The sequence below is a fragment of the Scyliorhinus canicula genome, chromosome 9 (genome assembly GCF_902713615.1).
Source record: "Scyliorhinus canicula chromosome 9, sScyCan1.1, whole genome shotgun sequence".
Taxonomy (NCBI): domain Eukaryota; kingdom Metazoa; phylum Chordata; class Chondrichthyes; order Carcharhiniformes; family Scyliorhinidae; genus Scyliorhinus; species Scyliorhinus canicula.
The window spans coordinates 48,567,618-48,584,881 of record NC_052154.1 but is presented as its reverse complement, the minus strand read 5'-3'; the positions used below and the strand labels follow the sequence as shown (position 1 = coordinate 48,584,881).

At 39.9% G+C, this 17,264-nt stretch overlaps 1 protein-coding gene across 1 annotated transcript in view; it reads left to right on the top strand.

The window, feature by feature from the left end:
• LOC119971300 (NEDD4-binding protein 1-like) overlaps positions 1–17,264 on the top strand; it is a 43,311-nt gene that overhangs the window by 8,704 nt on the left and 17,343 nt on the right. Inside the window, exons 3-5 of the mRNA XM_038806663.1 lie at positions 10,474–10,604; positions 11,449–11,545; positions 15,154–15,261. Coding sequence (XP_038662591.1) covers positions 10,474–10,604; positions 11,449–11,545; positions 15,154–15,261 — 336 coding nt within the window. The remainder of the gene's footprint in view (positions 1–10,473; positions 10,605–11,448; positions 11,546–15,153; positions 15,262–17,264) is intronic.

The following is a 17,264-nucleotide window of genomic DNA, read 5'->3' as shown; positions in this document are numbered from 1 at the left end:
TTTCTCCCCATGTCTGGATAAGTTTTCTCCCACAGCCCAAAGACTTGTAGATTAGGTGGATTGGCCATGCTAAATTGCCTCTTAGTGTCCAAAGATGTGTAGGTTAAGGGTTATTGGGGGGGGGGGTTGGCTTGGCTTGGGTGGCATGCTCTTTCAGAGGGTCGGTGAACTCAATGGGCCGAATGGCCTCCTGCATTGTAGGGATTCTATGATTCTAATCTCAATTCCTGTGGTTTTCCTAGCACCATTTAATCATGTCTCTTTCATTCAGTCAACATATAGTGGCTTAATTTATATATATCTTTTGATCTGAGTATTATTAAAGCTTCTTATGCCTGTGATAATCTAAACAATTTAAACCATAAATTATATAGCCAGCTAAAGGTGAGAATCCCAAAAATTGGCTGTGATCTGTAATCAACTAGATTATCTTGGGAGATCGCTGAAATATTTAAAAGTCAGTATTACATCTGCAAGCAAAAATACCCTGTGATTAAACTAAGGATCTTATCAAAGCAAATAAGGACTAAGAGGTCAATAGAAAATTTGAAAAGTGGATTTTGCTATGTAAATGAAATATTGCTGTTTTTATTTTATCTCTGAATTATATGATATTTGTTTTCCTTTGTGAACAGAAATGGTGAACAGAATATTAAGTTTTCCTGGTAAGCTGATTAATTCAGCCTTTTTAAGAACTTGAGGGTTTGTGAAAATCAGTCAGCTTTGAGATGAGCAGAAATCTGTAATATCCTGTTCTCTTGCACATTTTCCACACATTACTAAAACAAATTAGCATTTAATTTTTTAAAACTATTTTTCACAGGACCAAAATCCATGCACTTATTCACAATCTGCATCTTATTCACTAATTACTGGAATTCAAAACTTTATTCCATTCTATAATTTTGCAGATCAGTCAGAGTATCCCAGTGCAGCTGTCTATGCTTTTTCTGAGTTAGATTTACAATTTTCATTTTTGTCCCAAGCCAAAGGGATTCTCAGTTACCCAATTAAAGACCATATTCTAGTTATGAGACTATCTTTTAAACAGTTTCTATCAAATGCCTCAGTGGCCAAAGTATGACTAACACTTTTCCCTTCCAATCCGCATACTTGCGAAGAAGTGGTGGAGGTGTGTCACTCCAGCGTATTCGTTTATAAGTAGATTAAATATTCACAGTAATAAAAGCAGATAGTCATGTCAGTCTGAATCATAACTAGATTCCTTGTGTCATGTATAATTGTGTAGTGCAGGTGCAAAGTGTATTCTATTTGGTATTCTGTTGAATGAGTCAGTTAATCACCATTTCTGTTCTGATTGGGGAATTCCCACATTACTACATTACCATAAATATCACTGCTTTGCAGTAACCTTCGGTATTCTGTACTTTCCTCCCCATAACTGTGTGAACAAACTTCTGACAATTGCTTTCGTAGGTTGTAGCTTCGTGAGAAATGTTTCCAAATCCTTTAATTTAGTTACGCAATTCTTTCTACTACCCTCAAATATCGAAATCTTTTATTAATATCCTAATCTGGAGCTTTGGGGAAGTTAAATCTTATTTTGTTTTATTAGGGACAGAGTGATCTGAGTTGGGATGATTTCCAAAATATTGTAAAAAGTTTTTCCCCCATCAGACCTGTGAATTTCTTCTGTGAAAGCTATGTTTTTAACAAGTATGGGGAATGAAGAGAATTGTTCATTTTCAATCAAGAGAATGTCATTGGTTCATGCTGAAAAAATGTAACCTTATTCCTGCAGGAATTTCCACAAATGCGCCTTTTTTGGCCCTGCTGTTTTTCTATAGGATTAGGGTGGGAATGAGCCTCCGAACTCCTAAGTGTGTAATATAGCCCTGAATACGCAAGTAGTTCGTGTTCATAAGTATTACTTCCTATGTCTGGAAAAAATACATCCATGTATGTTAGACATAGAAAATAGGGCTTTTCGGGCCTGCTCCACCGTTCATTGTGATCATGGCTGAGCATCCAACTCAGTAACCTGGTCCTGTTCTTCCTTCCCCCCCCCCCCCTTGTGAATTGCGCTTTCACATAGCCGTCCGTCAGTCCAGAAGTAAAACACTCGAACACGTCAGTAACGAATATTCGTTTATTCACGGCCGGGACAAATCTCTAAGTAGTCGGGGAACCACCTTCAAGAAGTGCCAAAGTCCGAGAGGGCGGGCTGTCCCTATATACAATTACAACTTCGAGGTGATCCCCTTGAATCCCTGAATACACCAATGATTTGGCAAAGATACAGAACATGTACTTATATGGAGTTGTTTTTCCTCGAGGTATGGCAGTTATTCTTACGTAATCTTTAACACAGTTTGCTGCTACTCCTGCTGCTGAGGGTTTCCCTATTCGGCCATCTGGTCCAATCTCCTTATCTCCTCTCTCGTGCTCCTGAGTCAGCTCTTTCACATTCCAATGTCCATTGTCTCAGTTGACAAGGTTTTACACACTCATCTTTGCTGTCTCTGCACTAACAGATAGAGTTCTGTTCTCATTCCATTCCCTTAACCCTTTAACATCTTTTTACTTGAGGATCACAGATATATTTCAGACCCTTAATATTACATACAGACAGCAAGGTTAAAACAAGACAATAAATGAAATCCACTTCCACACCCCCCCCAATATCCTTTGATCCCTTTAGCTCCAAGGGCTATATCTAACTCCTTGTTGAAAACATACAATGTTTTGGCCTCAACTGTTTTCTGTGGGAGTGAATATCACAGGCTCACCACTCTCTAGCTGAAGAGATTTCTCCTTCTCTCGACACAAAATGGTGTCTCCTGTATCCTTAGACTGTGACGCTTGGTTCTGGAGTTCCCCACCAGGAACATTCTTCCTGCTTAGTCCTGTTAGAATTTTATGGTTTCTATGAGATCCCTCCTCATTCTCCTGAACTCCAGTGATTAGAATCCTAACTGACTTAATCTCTCCTCGTACGTCAGTCCCGCCATCCCAGGAACCAGCCTGGTAAACCTTCGCTGCACTCCCTCAATAGCAAGAACTTCCTTCCACAGGTAAGGAGACCACAACTGCACACAATTCCAGGTGTGGTCTCACCAAGGCCCTCTATATAATTGCAACAAAACATCCCTGTTCCTGCACTTGAATCCTCTCGCTATGAAGGCCAGAATATCTTTTGCTTTCTTTACCGCCTGCTGCATCTGCATGCTTACTTTCAGCAACTGATGTACAGCCTTCCCGAACAGGCGCCGGAATGTGGTGACTAGGGGCTTTTCACAGTAACTTAATTTGAAGCCTACTCGTGACAATAAGTGATTTTCATTTTTCATTCACAAGGACACCCAAGTCTCATTGCACATTCTCCTCTCAATCTATATCAATTCAAATAATACTCTGCCTTCTGATTTTGCTAACACAGTGGATAACCTCACATTTATCCACGTTACACTGCATCTGTCACAGTTGCTCATTCACGCAACTTGTCCAAATCGCACTGAAGCATCTCTGCATCCTCCTTGCAGCTCTTCCACCCAGCTTTGGGTCATCTTCAAATTTGGAGCTATTACATTTAATTACCTCATCTAAATCATTAATATATATATTGAATAGCTTGCTCCAAGCACTGATCCCTGCAATACCCCACTAGTCACTGCCTGCCACTTAGAAAAATACCTATTTGTTCCTACTCTTTGTTTCCTGTCTGCCAACCAGTTTTCTATCCATCTCAATACACTAATGAATGGTGGAGCAGACCCGAACAGCCGACTCCTGCCCCAAATCCTATGCACTTTAATTTTACATGCTCCACCTCAGTAGCACCATTTCAAGTGCTGCCCCATTTAAGTGCTACTTAATTTAATGCCCCCCCCCCCCATCCACCATTGTTTCCAAGATCACCCTCAGAATACTCCAAGCCTTTGATTGTCAATAGTACAGCTAAAGTCTATTCACCTTGCTACTGTATCTACAACAAAATAACAGATTTGAGATTTCCAACTACAATTCTTTATATACTAGCTTGCTGTGTACTTTTAACATTGACCCTTGTGCAGGACTTTGTCCAAAGCTTTCTGAAAACCCAAATAAACCACTGTTAATTTTATGGATGCAGTTAGTCGATGACCTAATCAAGTTGATGGGTGCTTTTTGGGGATAAAAAGAGTCACAACATCTTTGGATTAATTAAAATTTTTGATATCAAAGTAAACATCTAATTTTTAAAATCCTATTTACATATTTCACAGTAAATTTATTAAGAATTGTTTTGGCACCATTAATATTCTCAGTAAAATTTAAATTTTAAGGTAGGATGACGCATAGAAATTTTGTCCTGAATGCAGAATGTTTTAAATTTAAAGCCGATCCTGCAATCTGAGCACATGGAATGGGCACAATTTCCCAAGTTATCGCAACAGCATTTAAATAATGTTTCTGTCCGTCTCCTGTCGAATCTTTGTTTTTCAAAATTGTTTGACTTCAAGCTAGCGGGCAAATCTCAAAAACTTCATTCAGGTAAAACTTGCATTAAGTTTCTTTTTTAAAAAAAAGTGTTTTTGTGAAACAGGTACACAGACAATGTATTTCCTCCTAAGTAAATGTCTGTTCGGTTACAAAACAATTTGAAAGCAAACAAAGCTTCAAGGTAATGATTCACAATCGTATAGCAGATTTGATGCTTGGAGATATCGTTAGTATAAACCAGTACTGCCAGTTGAGTTACACCCTCGTATCCTCACTTCCTCAGCAATGCAGTTTGATCCATGCTTTCCTGCTCCCTTTTATCCTTGACAGGTTCTAACGGTGAGTCATATCCAATATTCCATTCTTGCACAGCTCCACCTCGAGCACCATTTCAAGTGCTGCCCCATTACAAGTGCTGCTAAATTTAATTCCCCCCCTCGCCCACCATTGTGTTTTCCAGAATACTGCAAGCCTTTGATTGCCAATAGTACAGCTAAAGCCCATTCACATTGCTTACTGCAACAAAATAAAAGATTTGACATTTCTTACTACGATTCTTTACATGTTAGCTTGCTGTGTACTCTTAACATTGACACTAATAGGGCATAAAAATGATAACCTAAGTAAGGGACTGCAAGTTAGCCAATTTCTCATTAGCTTACACGTAAGAAATGCGGTGTTCAAGACCAGTAGGGTTAGGTGAAGGAAAATGGAGTGGGGGTAGGGGGTGATAATTGAATTCAGCCATGAGTGGGGAGGAAACCAGGGCAGAAGGGAGGGAGGTGGACAAGTAAGGAATACAGAGTGCAAGAAGGCAAAGGAGAGGCAACGGTTTGGTAAAAGAGGATAGAAGGAGGGATTGAAGTTTTTCTGTTAAGTGAGGAGTTGTATTGCACATTGCTTGGTTGATCAAGGAGAAAGTGAGAGATGATTTTGCCTTTGAGTTTAGGCACTGTACAGCTACATATTGCCACAGTCACCTCGGCTGAGAGGTAGGGTTGGTCTGCTTCACTCAGATGGATGGAGGCTGGGTTGCTCAGAGCAGTGGTTTGCTGCATTAAGATGCTGAATTGATGAGAGTTGTAACATTTCAACATACAAAGGATCAATGGTTTGGGGGGTGGGGGGGTGGACTTTTTAAAAATTTGTTCGCGGCATGTGGACGTTGTTGTCATTGCAACATTTATTGCCTGTGCCAAATTGCTTTTGAGAAAGTGCTGGTGAGCCAAAAAATTTCAAATCATAGGGGGTTGAAGGTCAGTTTGGTTGTTGTAACGGAGGAGGAGGTGTGTGTTATTGGAAAGGTACTCTGGAGGTTGTGGAATAGTTCATTTGTGTGGACATGTCTGAATTTGGCAAAAAAAAATGAATAAAGCAGGATGTTACTCATCATCACAATGTTAAGAATTAATTGCCTGAAATATTGGCTAACTTAACATTTCTTTTAAAGTATAAAAGGGTATAGTTTTAGACATTATATTGAATTAGTTTTAAAATCTTTAGTAATCCCTCTAAAGTGCTGAAGGAGGTAAAACTCTTCTGTATTGTTCTGTATTAGTCACAAAGCTGGTTAGCTGAAGTTGACTCCCACAGAAAGCATACCCAAGGACACATCTCACTGGTGGTGGTGCCCAGGCTAGATTAAGCCAAACATTTATCAGAAGGACAGTGTGGGATCTCTTCTGTGGTGCCAGCTGGTCAGGAAGAGAGAAATGAAAAAAAAAAATGAAATGAAAATTGCTTACTGTCACAAGTAGGCTTCAAATGAAGTTACTGTGAAAAGCCCCTAGTCACAGCATTTGGGCGCCTGTTCAGGGAGGCTGGTACGGGAATTAAACTGTGCTGCTGGCCTGCCTTAGTCTGCTTTAAAATCCAGCTATTTAGCCCTGTGCTAAACATAGATATCCAGAATTGTTAGTACAGCAGGCCATTTATCTTGGGAGAACAACATTATCCCTAGACAGGGTAGGTGATTGATATCCTCATTCTCAATCATGGGAGCCTGTGATAAATATTAGGGGACACATACATGCCTTTTGTAGTGATTGGATAGTTAATTTAAGCATGTGGACCATTGATCTGGTTGGTTAATTATTCTCTTACATGATGCCTAATGTAACCTTAATCAGTAGTCATGATTGGACATGGATGACTATTAACACAGTATTGGTATTTGCAAATTTTGTATAACCAAATCTCAAAGTATATCTGTGCTGTACCATTCTCGAATCTGTGCTCCCTGGCATCACTCTTGGAATGCCACTAGCCTGTTGTTATAGCATTGTAATAAAGGCCAAGTTTTTAACTCCCAAGTGTCTTCATCTGGTTTCTCATGAGTGGAAGAGTAAAGTATACTAAAGTTGAATAGCTGTACTTTTCTCCGCAACAAGTAAATACCTACTATGCTGTAGATAATGCAATTCGGAATTGGCCTCTCGTACCATGCTATTCAGAAAACATGGTTCCATCACTAAAGAGCTGTCTTGGTGCTGACTTCAGTGTGAAACCTAGATTAATTCTTGGTGAATGTTGGACTGCAGCAGGTGAAGAAGGCAGCTCAAAGCCACCTTCTGTAGGGCAATTAGGAATGAAATGTAAATGCTGGCCTTGCCAACAACATGCCGATCCTAAGAACCCAAATTTTTAAAATTATGATTTGTTAATAGAGTGGTTCCTGATGACTTGCATGTTCCCCATGCTAATTTCTATTTTTTGTGTATATTTACTTGTCTTTTTATTCAAAAGAATGGAATTTTCAGGAACAAGCAGTAAATATTTTTTTTGTAAATAACCTTTTGACAGCAGAATAAGGATTGCAATATTCAGGTGCAATATTCATAGGGACATCTATGCAGGGCGAAACACAGTTAACATTTTGGGTTGGAGACCCTTTGGCCGAACTGGTTCTTTCAACCTCGATATGGTTGTTCCCCCCCCCCCCCCCCCCCCTTTTCTGGTAAGCAAGATTTTGCAAAGATTTGCCATGTTAAGAATCTCGTTCACCCGAAATGGCGAGGGGAAGAATACAGTCATTGAAGTTGGATGAACCAGGTCTGTCGAAGGGTCTCCGATCTAAAATGTTAACTTTCTCCCTGTATATATCTGCCAACCTGCTAATTATTTCCAGCTATCACTAACTTAATCCTGTGGAATTTCCACTCTCTCCTTTGTAATTATAGTTTCCCATCCCTGGCATCATCTTTTTGGCGCTACATTATGTTAATGTTCTTTCTACAAAGGGACATCCAAAACTTCAGAAGTACACTCTGAAGCAATCCATGTTTATGTACATTAATTATTACTTCTTTGTTCTTTTTGTGTTGACCTGTCTTTGTAAAATCTAAAGTTCTATTGATGTTTTTAATTATTTTATTTACCATTGTCCTGAGGTGTTGGATGTAAAGAATAAAAATGGACCCAGAAGAGGTTCCTTGGGTCCACCACTTTCACTCCTTTTGAAGTGAAACCCATTTACCTTAAGATTTTACTGTGCATCAACTAGCTTTCTATTCATGTAGTTACATCCTGAACAAGCAGATAATCCAAGAGAAAATGTGACTGTTCTTGCACAACTACGGACTAAACGCTGTAAAATGGGATTAGAATAGGTAGGTGTTTGATGGGCCGAAAGGTCTCTTGGTGCTGTGGAGCTCTATGGCTTTAGAAACTCAGTTGATGGTGAGTGAACAAATTTTTAGCAAGATGCCTTATGGTTTTCAAAGGCATTGCATATAAACTATCTATTGCAGAGTTTTGAATTGGTCACTCTTTCAAAATAAAAATATTCATCAAGGACCACCTTGCCGTCAACAAATCTATGCCAGCTGTTCTTAGTGAAACATGCAAGATCCTGTGGGGATTTGCAGGGTGGATGCTGAAAGGATGTACCCCCTTGTGGGAGATATTAGAACTAGGGGACAAAGTTTAAAAATAAGGGGTCTCCCATTTAAGTCGGACAAGATTTTTTTTCTGAGAGTCATGAATCTTTACAACTCCTGTCTCTCCTGATCCTGCAGTGCAGACAGGGTCAATAAATATTTCTAAGACCGAGGTAGATAGATCCTTGACTAGCAAGGGAGTCAGAAGGTGTAGGCAGAATGTGGACTTGAGGCCATAGTCGGATCATACTGGATCGTGAAGCAGGCTCAAGAGGCCGTGTGGCCTACTCCTAACCCTAATCCGTCTGTATGTTCGGACGTGACCCGTACATTTCAAACTTTGTGAATTTAACCCAATTAATTTGTGTGACCGTGATAACTTAGCAGGGCAGTGGTTACTAGATTTGTTCTTCCTGTTGCTCTTCTGTCCAACTGCATGAGGGCAAAACAATTTTGTCAAGTCCCTTGTCTTCCATCAGCCAAGAATGCATGCCATCAGGACCTGTGACTTATGTTTCTAAAGTTCTGCTTTTTTGAAAGAACAATCTGGAAGTAATTCCTTTTCTGTAGTTCTGTCATTTGCTCCATATCCTCTGGTTCACTACTTTCTTACTTCCACCAGCTGTAAAATCTCATGAAGAATATTTATTCAATATCTGTACTTTACTTTCATTTTTCACTCTTCAACTCCCTCCTTCGTCTAAATGCTCTTACTATTTCCATTTAATGTTGTCTGATAACTTTTTCATTTCTTTAGGCCTTCTCATCTTTTTTCACCTTCCTCCTACACGTCTCCATTTGAGTTTGTTTTGGTTTTAATCTTACTTTATCAACAGACCGCTAAGCTTTGCATCCCCTTTTCATTATATAAGAAATATATTTTGTTTTATGGTCCACATTTTGGCCACCAATTATTGCCTTATTTTTTTCTGCCTGCTTTATTTATTTTTTTATCTCATTGAAGTTTGCCTCTTCCAGTTCAGCTCCTTTTTTCCTTTGACTGTTCATGTTTCTGTTTTTCTTTGGAGCCTGACTCTGTTATAGTCAATATTTCACAATTGTTTTCCTAATTTCAGAAAGTATTTCTCCAATTTTATTTTTCAGAATGAAATTAATTTGATCACAAAATAACTTTTTTTTAAGGCTGTAAAATTATTAAAAAATCACGGAGATTCATTTCTGGAGGAATAGAATTGAAAAGTGTTATGTTAAACTTGTATATGAACTTGATGAAACCATATTTTGAGTAATGTGCACAGTTCTGATCTCCATATGACGATAGAGTACAGAGGCACAGGAGATAATGCAGAAAGGGTTCACTAGGAGGGGGATACCAGAAACTATCAGAAAGGAGTGAAAAGGTGGATGCTCTCCACTTGGGGGGGGGGGGGGGGGGGGGGGGGGGTGGAGAAAGGATGCTGATGGGGAACCTAATTGATGTTTTTAAAACTGGAGTTTTAATAGAGTAGATACACAGAAGGTACTTGCATCATGGAGAGTCAACACCAGAGGTCATCAACAGTTAATAATAAATCCAACAGAGAATTCATGAGAAATGTTTTTACTCAGAGTGGTTAGAATATGGAACTGGCTAACATATGGAATAATTGATGTGGATTGCAAAAATACATTTATGGAGAAGCTAGATAAGTACTTGAGGGAGAAAGGAATGTTAGGAAAATATGGTTAGATAAAATAGAGTGAAAGGAGATGTAGATACTGTAAACTTATGTAACTATCTTGGGTTAGGCGTTAAAATCTATTTGTAAACGTTTCATTACGTCAAATATTATTGCTGTCTTTAATGTCATTGATTTTGTTTTGTATAATTCAACTAAATTTGCTTCCAATTTACTGTTCGGGACATGCTTCAAATAATTCAGGTTGTGCTCTCATTTGTGATCCACTCTTACTTTGAAATTGTATCTACTCTGTTTACTGAAGGGTTGGGTAATTCAATTGTAATGGGGAAAGAGTCTAAATTACATAAACTGTATGTGAATACTGAGCTTTCTCATCCAAAGATCTTCAGGCCCTTATCCTAACCAGCAATCTGTTGATTTGAATCCTGTGATGACACATTTGTGACCCAAATTAGTCTTTATATGTCAATGGTTTTATCATTTTTCATTTTATATTTATATCCTCACAGCCATGGAATGAAAAAAATATTTTCCTGTCGTGGAATTGCTATTGCAGTGGAATATTTTTGGAACCGTGGTCACCGAAAAATAACTGTGTTTGTTCCTCAGTGGAGAACCAAACGCGATGCCAAAATCACAGGTATGTCCGGGGGGGGGGGGGGGGGGGGGGGGAGGAGGATCTCCGTCAAACATTGAAAGTGTTGTGATTTCTGTACTTGAGCATCGTCAATATATTTTACATACTGAATTTATAAACTGCTTACAGTCTTGAGGCAAAAAGATCTAGCCTGTTAGGTGTTGCTGATGAGAGTAATTCAGAGTACCTCATGACATTCTGTTACCACACCCTGGGTCAATTCCAGCCCCACTTGATCTGGAATCACAACATAAATTAATCAACCATTACAGGGGCATCGTGCGACAATCACCAGGCAGGAATGTTCCCTTCCAGTCGGAGAACACTTCAGCAGTCAAGGGCATTCAGCCTCTGATCTCCGGGTAAGCATTCTCCAAGGCGGTCTTCAGGACACGCGACAATGCAGAATTGCCGAGCAAAAGCTTACAGCTAAGTTCCGCACGCATGAGTGCGGCCTCAACAGGGATCTTGGATTCATGTCGCATTACATCCACCCCCCACCATCTGGCCTGGACTTGCAAAATCCTAGCAACTGTTCTGGCTTGAGACAATTCACACCTCTTTAACCTGTGATTATCCCTCTCCCTGGATCTGTAATGATTTGATTACCTGCAAATGCCTGCATTCCAAGCATTGTCCAGCATCTCTGACTTTGTCTATATAAATGTTTCTGGAACATACCTCACCATTCACCTGAGGAAGGAGCTGCGCTCCGAAAGCTCGTGTTTGAAACAAACCTGTTGGACTTTAACCTGGTGTTGTAAGACTTCTTACTGTGCTTGTTATTTAAGTATCAGTCTGAAAATTATAAGATTAATGTGATGAAACATCTTTTCTTTTCAAACAGAGCAGCGTTTCTTAACTGAACTTGAAGATTTGGGTGTGCTTTCTTTCACACCAGCTCGAACTGTGTGTGGAGTAAGAATTGCATCTCATGATGACAGGTAAAGTTACATAACAACGCACGTTCACTATCACTGTATTCTTACTCCAGACAACGCTGATGAACTGAGTTATTTGCACTCAAGTTATTTTCTTTAATTGCAGTTTTTTTAATTTTCTATTTTAAAATTAAACTTAAATCAATTGAAGTACTGCATATTTATTACTAATTAACAAAAAGTTACTTTTGCGATAATATTCTGTAGCAATCTGTTTACTATGTTAATACAGTACCATCTGTACCTTGTTGACTATATCCTTCGCGACAGATATCAAACCCTCAGTTGCATTAACTGAATGCAACTTCCGATGCTGGCCATGAACTAATTAGTTGCACACAAGGTGGCTCCTTCTTGGAGGTGTTGGTTTTGGCCCTTTCTGCCCAGATAACGGGTGATTTTTATGGAAGAAGTGAGTGGAAGATCGTGGTTTCTCCCTGAGAGTGGAATGTCAGCGGGATATCACACCGGCAAAAGTCAGTGATAGCCCTAGCTTTGGAGTTGGGGGATACGCTTGGCACAGCATGAGTTGAAAAATGGCGGAGGGGAGAGGGTCATCGCCATCCACCACACTGCTTTTGCGGCATTTGATGGATTTCATCAACAGTGAAAGAGACTGTTCCGGTGCGATTGAGGGAGCAATAGCTCCTCTTCACGGGACTTTGGATCAGGTGGGGAAGCGCCTGAAATCAAAGGGCTCATATGACTCGGGGCCCATATGAGTGGGTTTTTCCTGGAGGTGAGGGATCATAGATTCCCTACAGTGCAGAAGGAGACCATTTGGCCCATCAAGTCTGCACTGGCCCTTGGAAAGAGCATCCTACTTGAGCCCACACCTCCACCCTATCCCCCTTACCCCATCTAACCTTATGGACACTTGGGGAAAATTTAGCACGGCAAATCCACAACCTGCACATCTTTGAACTGTGGGAGGACGTGCATACTCCATGTAGATGGTCACCAAAGGCCAGAATTGAACCCAGGTCCTTGGAGTTTTGAGGCAGCAGTGCTAACCACCGTGTGTGTGAGATATGGGAGAGGGCCGGCGAACCACGCTTGTGTGTTCTGGGGATGCACAAAGTTGGGGCTTTCTGGACTGCGATGTACGACACCCTATCAGAGATAGTGGGGGTGAGGATGTCGCTGGGCCATTGGGTGGCGATTTTTGGAGTTTCTGAATTGCCAGACCTGCTGAAGGGGAAGGGGGCTGATGTCATGGCCTTCGCCTCTCTGATTGCCCGGCGGTGAATCTTACTGAGTTGGAGGTTGACAGCACCGCCGGAGATTTTGGCATAGTTGGGGGGACTTGTATGAATTCTTAAGATTGGAGAAGATTAAGTTTGTTTTTTGGAGGTTGGAAGAGGGGTTTTATGCACGGTGAAGGCTTTTACTATCCTTATTTGAGGATTTATTTGTCGCCAGCCGTTCGGGGCGGTTGTGGAGGGAGGGGATGTTGGGGTAGTTTGGGGAGAAAAAGGGGGAAAATTGACCAACTGTTTGAATCATGTTTATATTTGGCTGTTGTATGTGTATGTTCTCGATTTGTGTTTGGAGTAAATTATACATTTTTTAAAAGTCCAAGGCAAGAAGGAAATGTTAATAAAGAAGTGTTAAACTTAGCACCTGTTACTTTCTGAAGATGGGTATGGGTTATTAATAAAGTTACATAAGTCACCCATCTGTATTGTATTTGAGTTGAAAAGAACTGATGGGCCTACTGGCTGATGTCTGATTGATACCAGAACCTATGTTGGATGTCTGTAAGTAATAATAAGAAGCAATTGTTATAGTCAGCCAAAAGAAAAAGTAGGAAGGTAAGTTGTAATAAGGACAAACTGACAATGATAGGTTCGGTGAGTGCGTAAAGATCTGGCAAATGGAATATAATGTGGGAAAACATGAAATTGTCTATTGTGGCTGGAAGAATAAAAAAGGAGCACATTATCTAAATGGTGAGAGATTGAAGGAGTCAGATGCAGAGGGATCTGGGTGTTCTAGTGCATGAATCACAAAAGGCTAGTATGCAGGTACAGCAAGTAATAGGAAAGCGAATAGAATATTGTCACTTATTCAGAAGGGAATCGAATGCATGGGGAGGGTTGTTGTGCTTCAGTTGTGCAGGGCATTGGTGAGACCACATCTGGAATACTCTGTACACTATTGGTCTCCTTGTTTAAGGAACAATGTAAATGCATTGGAAGCAGTTCAAAGAAGGTTTACTATGCTAACACCTGGAATGGTGGGTTCACTTATGGGGAAAAGCTGGAGAAACTAGGCTTGTAATTGTTGAAATTTCGAAGAATAAGAGGCGACTTGATTGAAACATCAGATACTGAGGGAATTTGACAGGGTGGAAATGGTGAGGATGTTTCCTCTTGTGGGAGAATGTAGAACTAAAGGTCACTTTTTAAAAATAAGGGGTTGCCCATTTATGAAATGAAATGAAAATCGCTTATTCTCACGAGTAGGCTTCAATGAAGTTACTGTGAAAAGCCCCTAGTCGCCACATTCCGGCGCCTGTTCGGGGAGGCTGTTACGGGAATTGAACCGTGCTGCTGGCCTGCTTGGTCTGCTTTCAAAGCCAGCGATTTAGCCCAAGACCAAGATGAGAATTTTTTTCTCTAAAGTGTTGAGTGACTTTGGAACTCTCTTCCTCAAAAGGAGGAGGAGGCAGAATCTGAATATTTTTAATATTTGGAATATTCTTGATGAGCAAGGGGGTGAAGGGTGAGAGTAGGCAAGAATGTGGAGCTGAGGTTATAATCCGATCAGCCATGATCGTATTGGGCAGCACGTTAGCACAGTGGTTAGCACTGCTGCCTCACGACGCCGAGGACCCGGAGTTTGCACATTATCCCCGTGTCTGCTTGGGTCTCACCCCCACAACCCAAGAGGTGCAGGGTAGCTGAATTGGCCACACGCAAAATTGCCCCTTAATTGGTAAAAATTGGGTACTCTAAATTTATTTTCTAAAAGCCATGATCTTGTTGAATGGAGAAGCAGGCTCGAAGGACCATGTGGCCTACTCCTAATTAATATATTTGTATATAGTATTGCAAGACCAATTTTGCCTGGCAACAATTGACTTCCCTTTGGGTACCAACATCAAGAAAGTTGTGTTGGAATACAAAAAATATTGGTGGCATAAGATGCAATATTTTCCCAACCCACCTATAATTTGCAAAAGAATTCTGTTTGTACAGAAGTAATGTGATCTAATGAGTATTAACTAGTAAACGACCAAGCTTTGCTGAATTATTTGTACTATTTCTAATCCTAGTTTATCATATACCTTACATATGTATGTAATTATTTGAATTCATATAGCACCTTTAACGTAGCAAAATGGCACAAGAAAATCTGGCACCAAGCAAAGGAGTGAGAGATGACCAGAAACTTGTAATTAAGGATGGGGAAAAGAGCTTGGTATGGAATGCAATACAAGTGGCAGAGATAGGCCTGTTTTATGGAATTTAAGCCAGAAATGGCGATTTAAAAAATAGGAAATATGATGGTTTAGATATAGATTGGCAAAGTAAAAGTATATTGAAGCACTCCCCTTCATAACTTTAATTGACAAACTATTTTTATGTACACTTGCCTTCTTACAGGTTCCTGTTGCATCTTGCTGAGAAAACTGGTGGAATTATTGTCACTAATGACAACCTGAAAGAATTTGTGTATGAATCTCCAGTCTGGAAAACAATAATTCAAGAAGGGTAACCATATGGCAGTTTTATTCTTTCAATAGTATCCATTTACCATACTTGATATGCCATGAAATAAAGGCTGTGTGTATGATGTATGTCAGGACATGTCCTGGTATCAGGAGTGGGATCCTAGGTCTGGTGGTATATGTATTAGGAAGTCAATCTTGAGGTCTGAGAACATTGAGGGCAGGTGAGAGTGTTGGGTAGACTGGGAATGCAATCTCTTAGTTTTGAGTACTAACGTGCAAGTCTCAAAAAGTGGTCCTCCAGTCCAACAGAACTAGGGAGTAATTTTATAATGTGGGCATTGCTAAATGCTGCCTCGCATTGATTGGGGGTTCTGGAGTCTTGACAACGCTGAGTGCAGCAAGGTCTGACGGCCTTGCGGATGGACGGTGACTTAAGAATGGGACCCACATTGCATTGTTCACTTTCTAACCATCAGACCTCAACACCCTCTTTCATTCCCATTATTGCCCTCCTTTAGTCAGCCCATCCATTATTTTCTTGGTGTCTTCAGGTGTCCGGTCCATCACTTTTCCTATTATCATCAGTTCCTGTCTTGCTTTGCAACATATAAGCAAAAGCATTTCTGCTTAAAATAAATGGATGGGTTACATTTCCTGATGTGCTTTCCAAATATGTGTCAACAGTACAGAAAAAGATAATTTAGTGCACACTTGTGAGGTGACTGACTTTCGGTCATTATTAGATAAATTTCCATAAAAAGAAATTCATTCAGAAGTTTATCATTCATGTAATTTTCATATTTTAGTATTTGAAAAAGATCCTTGTGCTTCAGCACTGATTAGAAGAGATTTAACTAAAATGAATAAAAATATTACATTCTCAATAAGACATTCTATTTACAACTGTTGTCCTTGATCAGTTCATTATTTTTACAGAATAATGCATTTAAATAATGCCAGACAGAATTAAAGCTTTTCATAATTTTATCTCCTATTTCTTTCAAAGTCCTAGAAAAAGCAAATTAAGTTTCTGATCCTCATTGAATATAAGAGTGTCTTAATTAATACCTTTCAACAAAATTCTTCAAACTGAATAAGTTCAGAATGCATAGAGAACAGGCACTATTAAGCAAGTGTTTTGACACAACAAACTTTAGCAAGGAAAGAAACATCTTTCCATCATGAGTACTGTATTGATTTTTTTTCATTAAATTTGTAAATATTAAATAGCGAGGCTCAAAATTAACACATTTAAGTTTCGTGGAGAGGCATTTTCTGCGAAAAGTTTTCCCATTTCATTTCTTTTAAGATTAGTATGGTTCCACAAGCACTGTTAGTCCTCAGTGATCTTAAGTGACCAGTCTTCCTTTAGAGCTTATCTGACGTTAGTTGGCTTTATCCATGAATTACAGCACTGCCTGGTTACCTGACCATACAAATGCATCTTCCAACAGGAGTGAGCAGAAAAAACACTTATTTTTATTTTTTCCCTTCCTTGCCCATGGCCACAGGTTCCAAGTGAAGTGATCTGAGGTTCCTTAGAAACATTGAAACTAGGAACAGGAGTAGACCATTCGGCCCTTCGAGCCTGCTCTGCCATTCTGTATGATCATGGCTGATCTTCTATCTCAAGGCCATATTCCCGCTTTCTCCCCATACCTACCCCTTAACGCATTTCTCCCCATACTTACCCTCTTAAAACATTATCTATCTCTTTCTTGAATATGTTCAGTAAGTTGGCCTCCACAGCTTTCTGTAATAGAGAATTCCACAGGTTCACTACCATTCAAGTGAGGAAATGTTTCCTCATCTCAGTACTAAATGGTCTTCCCCATATCCTGAGACTGTGTCCCTGATTCTAGATTCCCCAACCAGGGGAACATCCTCCCTGCATCTAGTCCGACCAGTCGAACCAATCTCTTCACATAGGACAGATCCACCATTATAACTTGTGTAGACTTGTTTCTCAGTACAGCAACACAATCTTGCATTGATTATAGTTGCATGGTACATTGAAGAAATTGTGGGGGGGGGGGTTGTCTC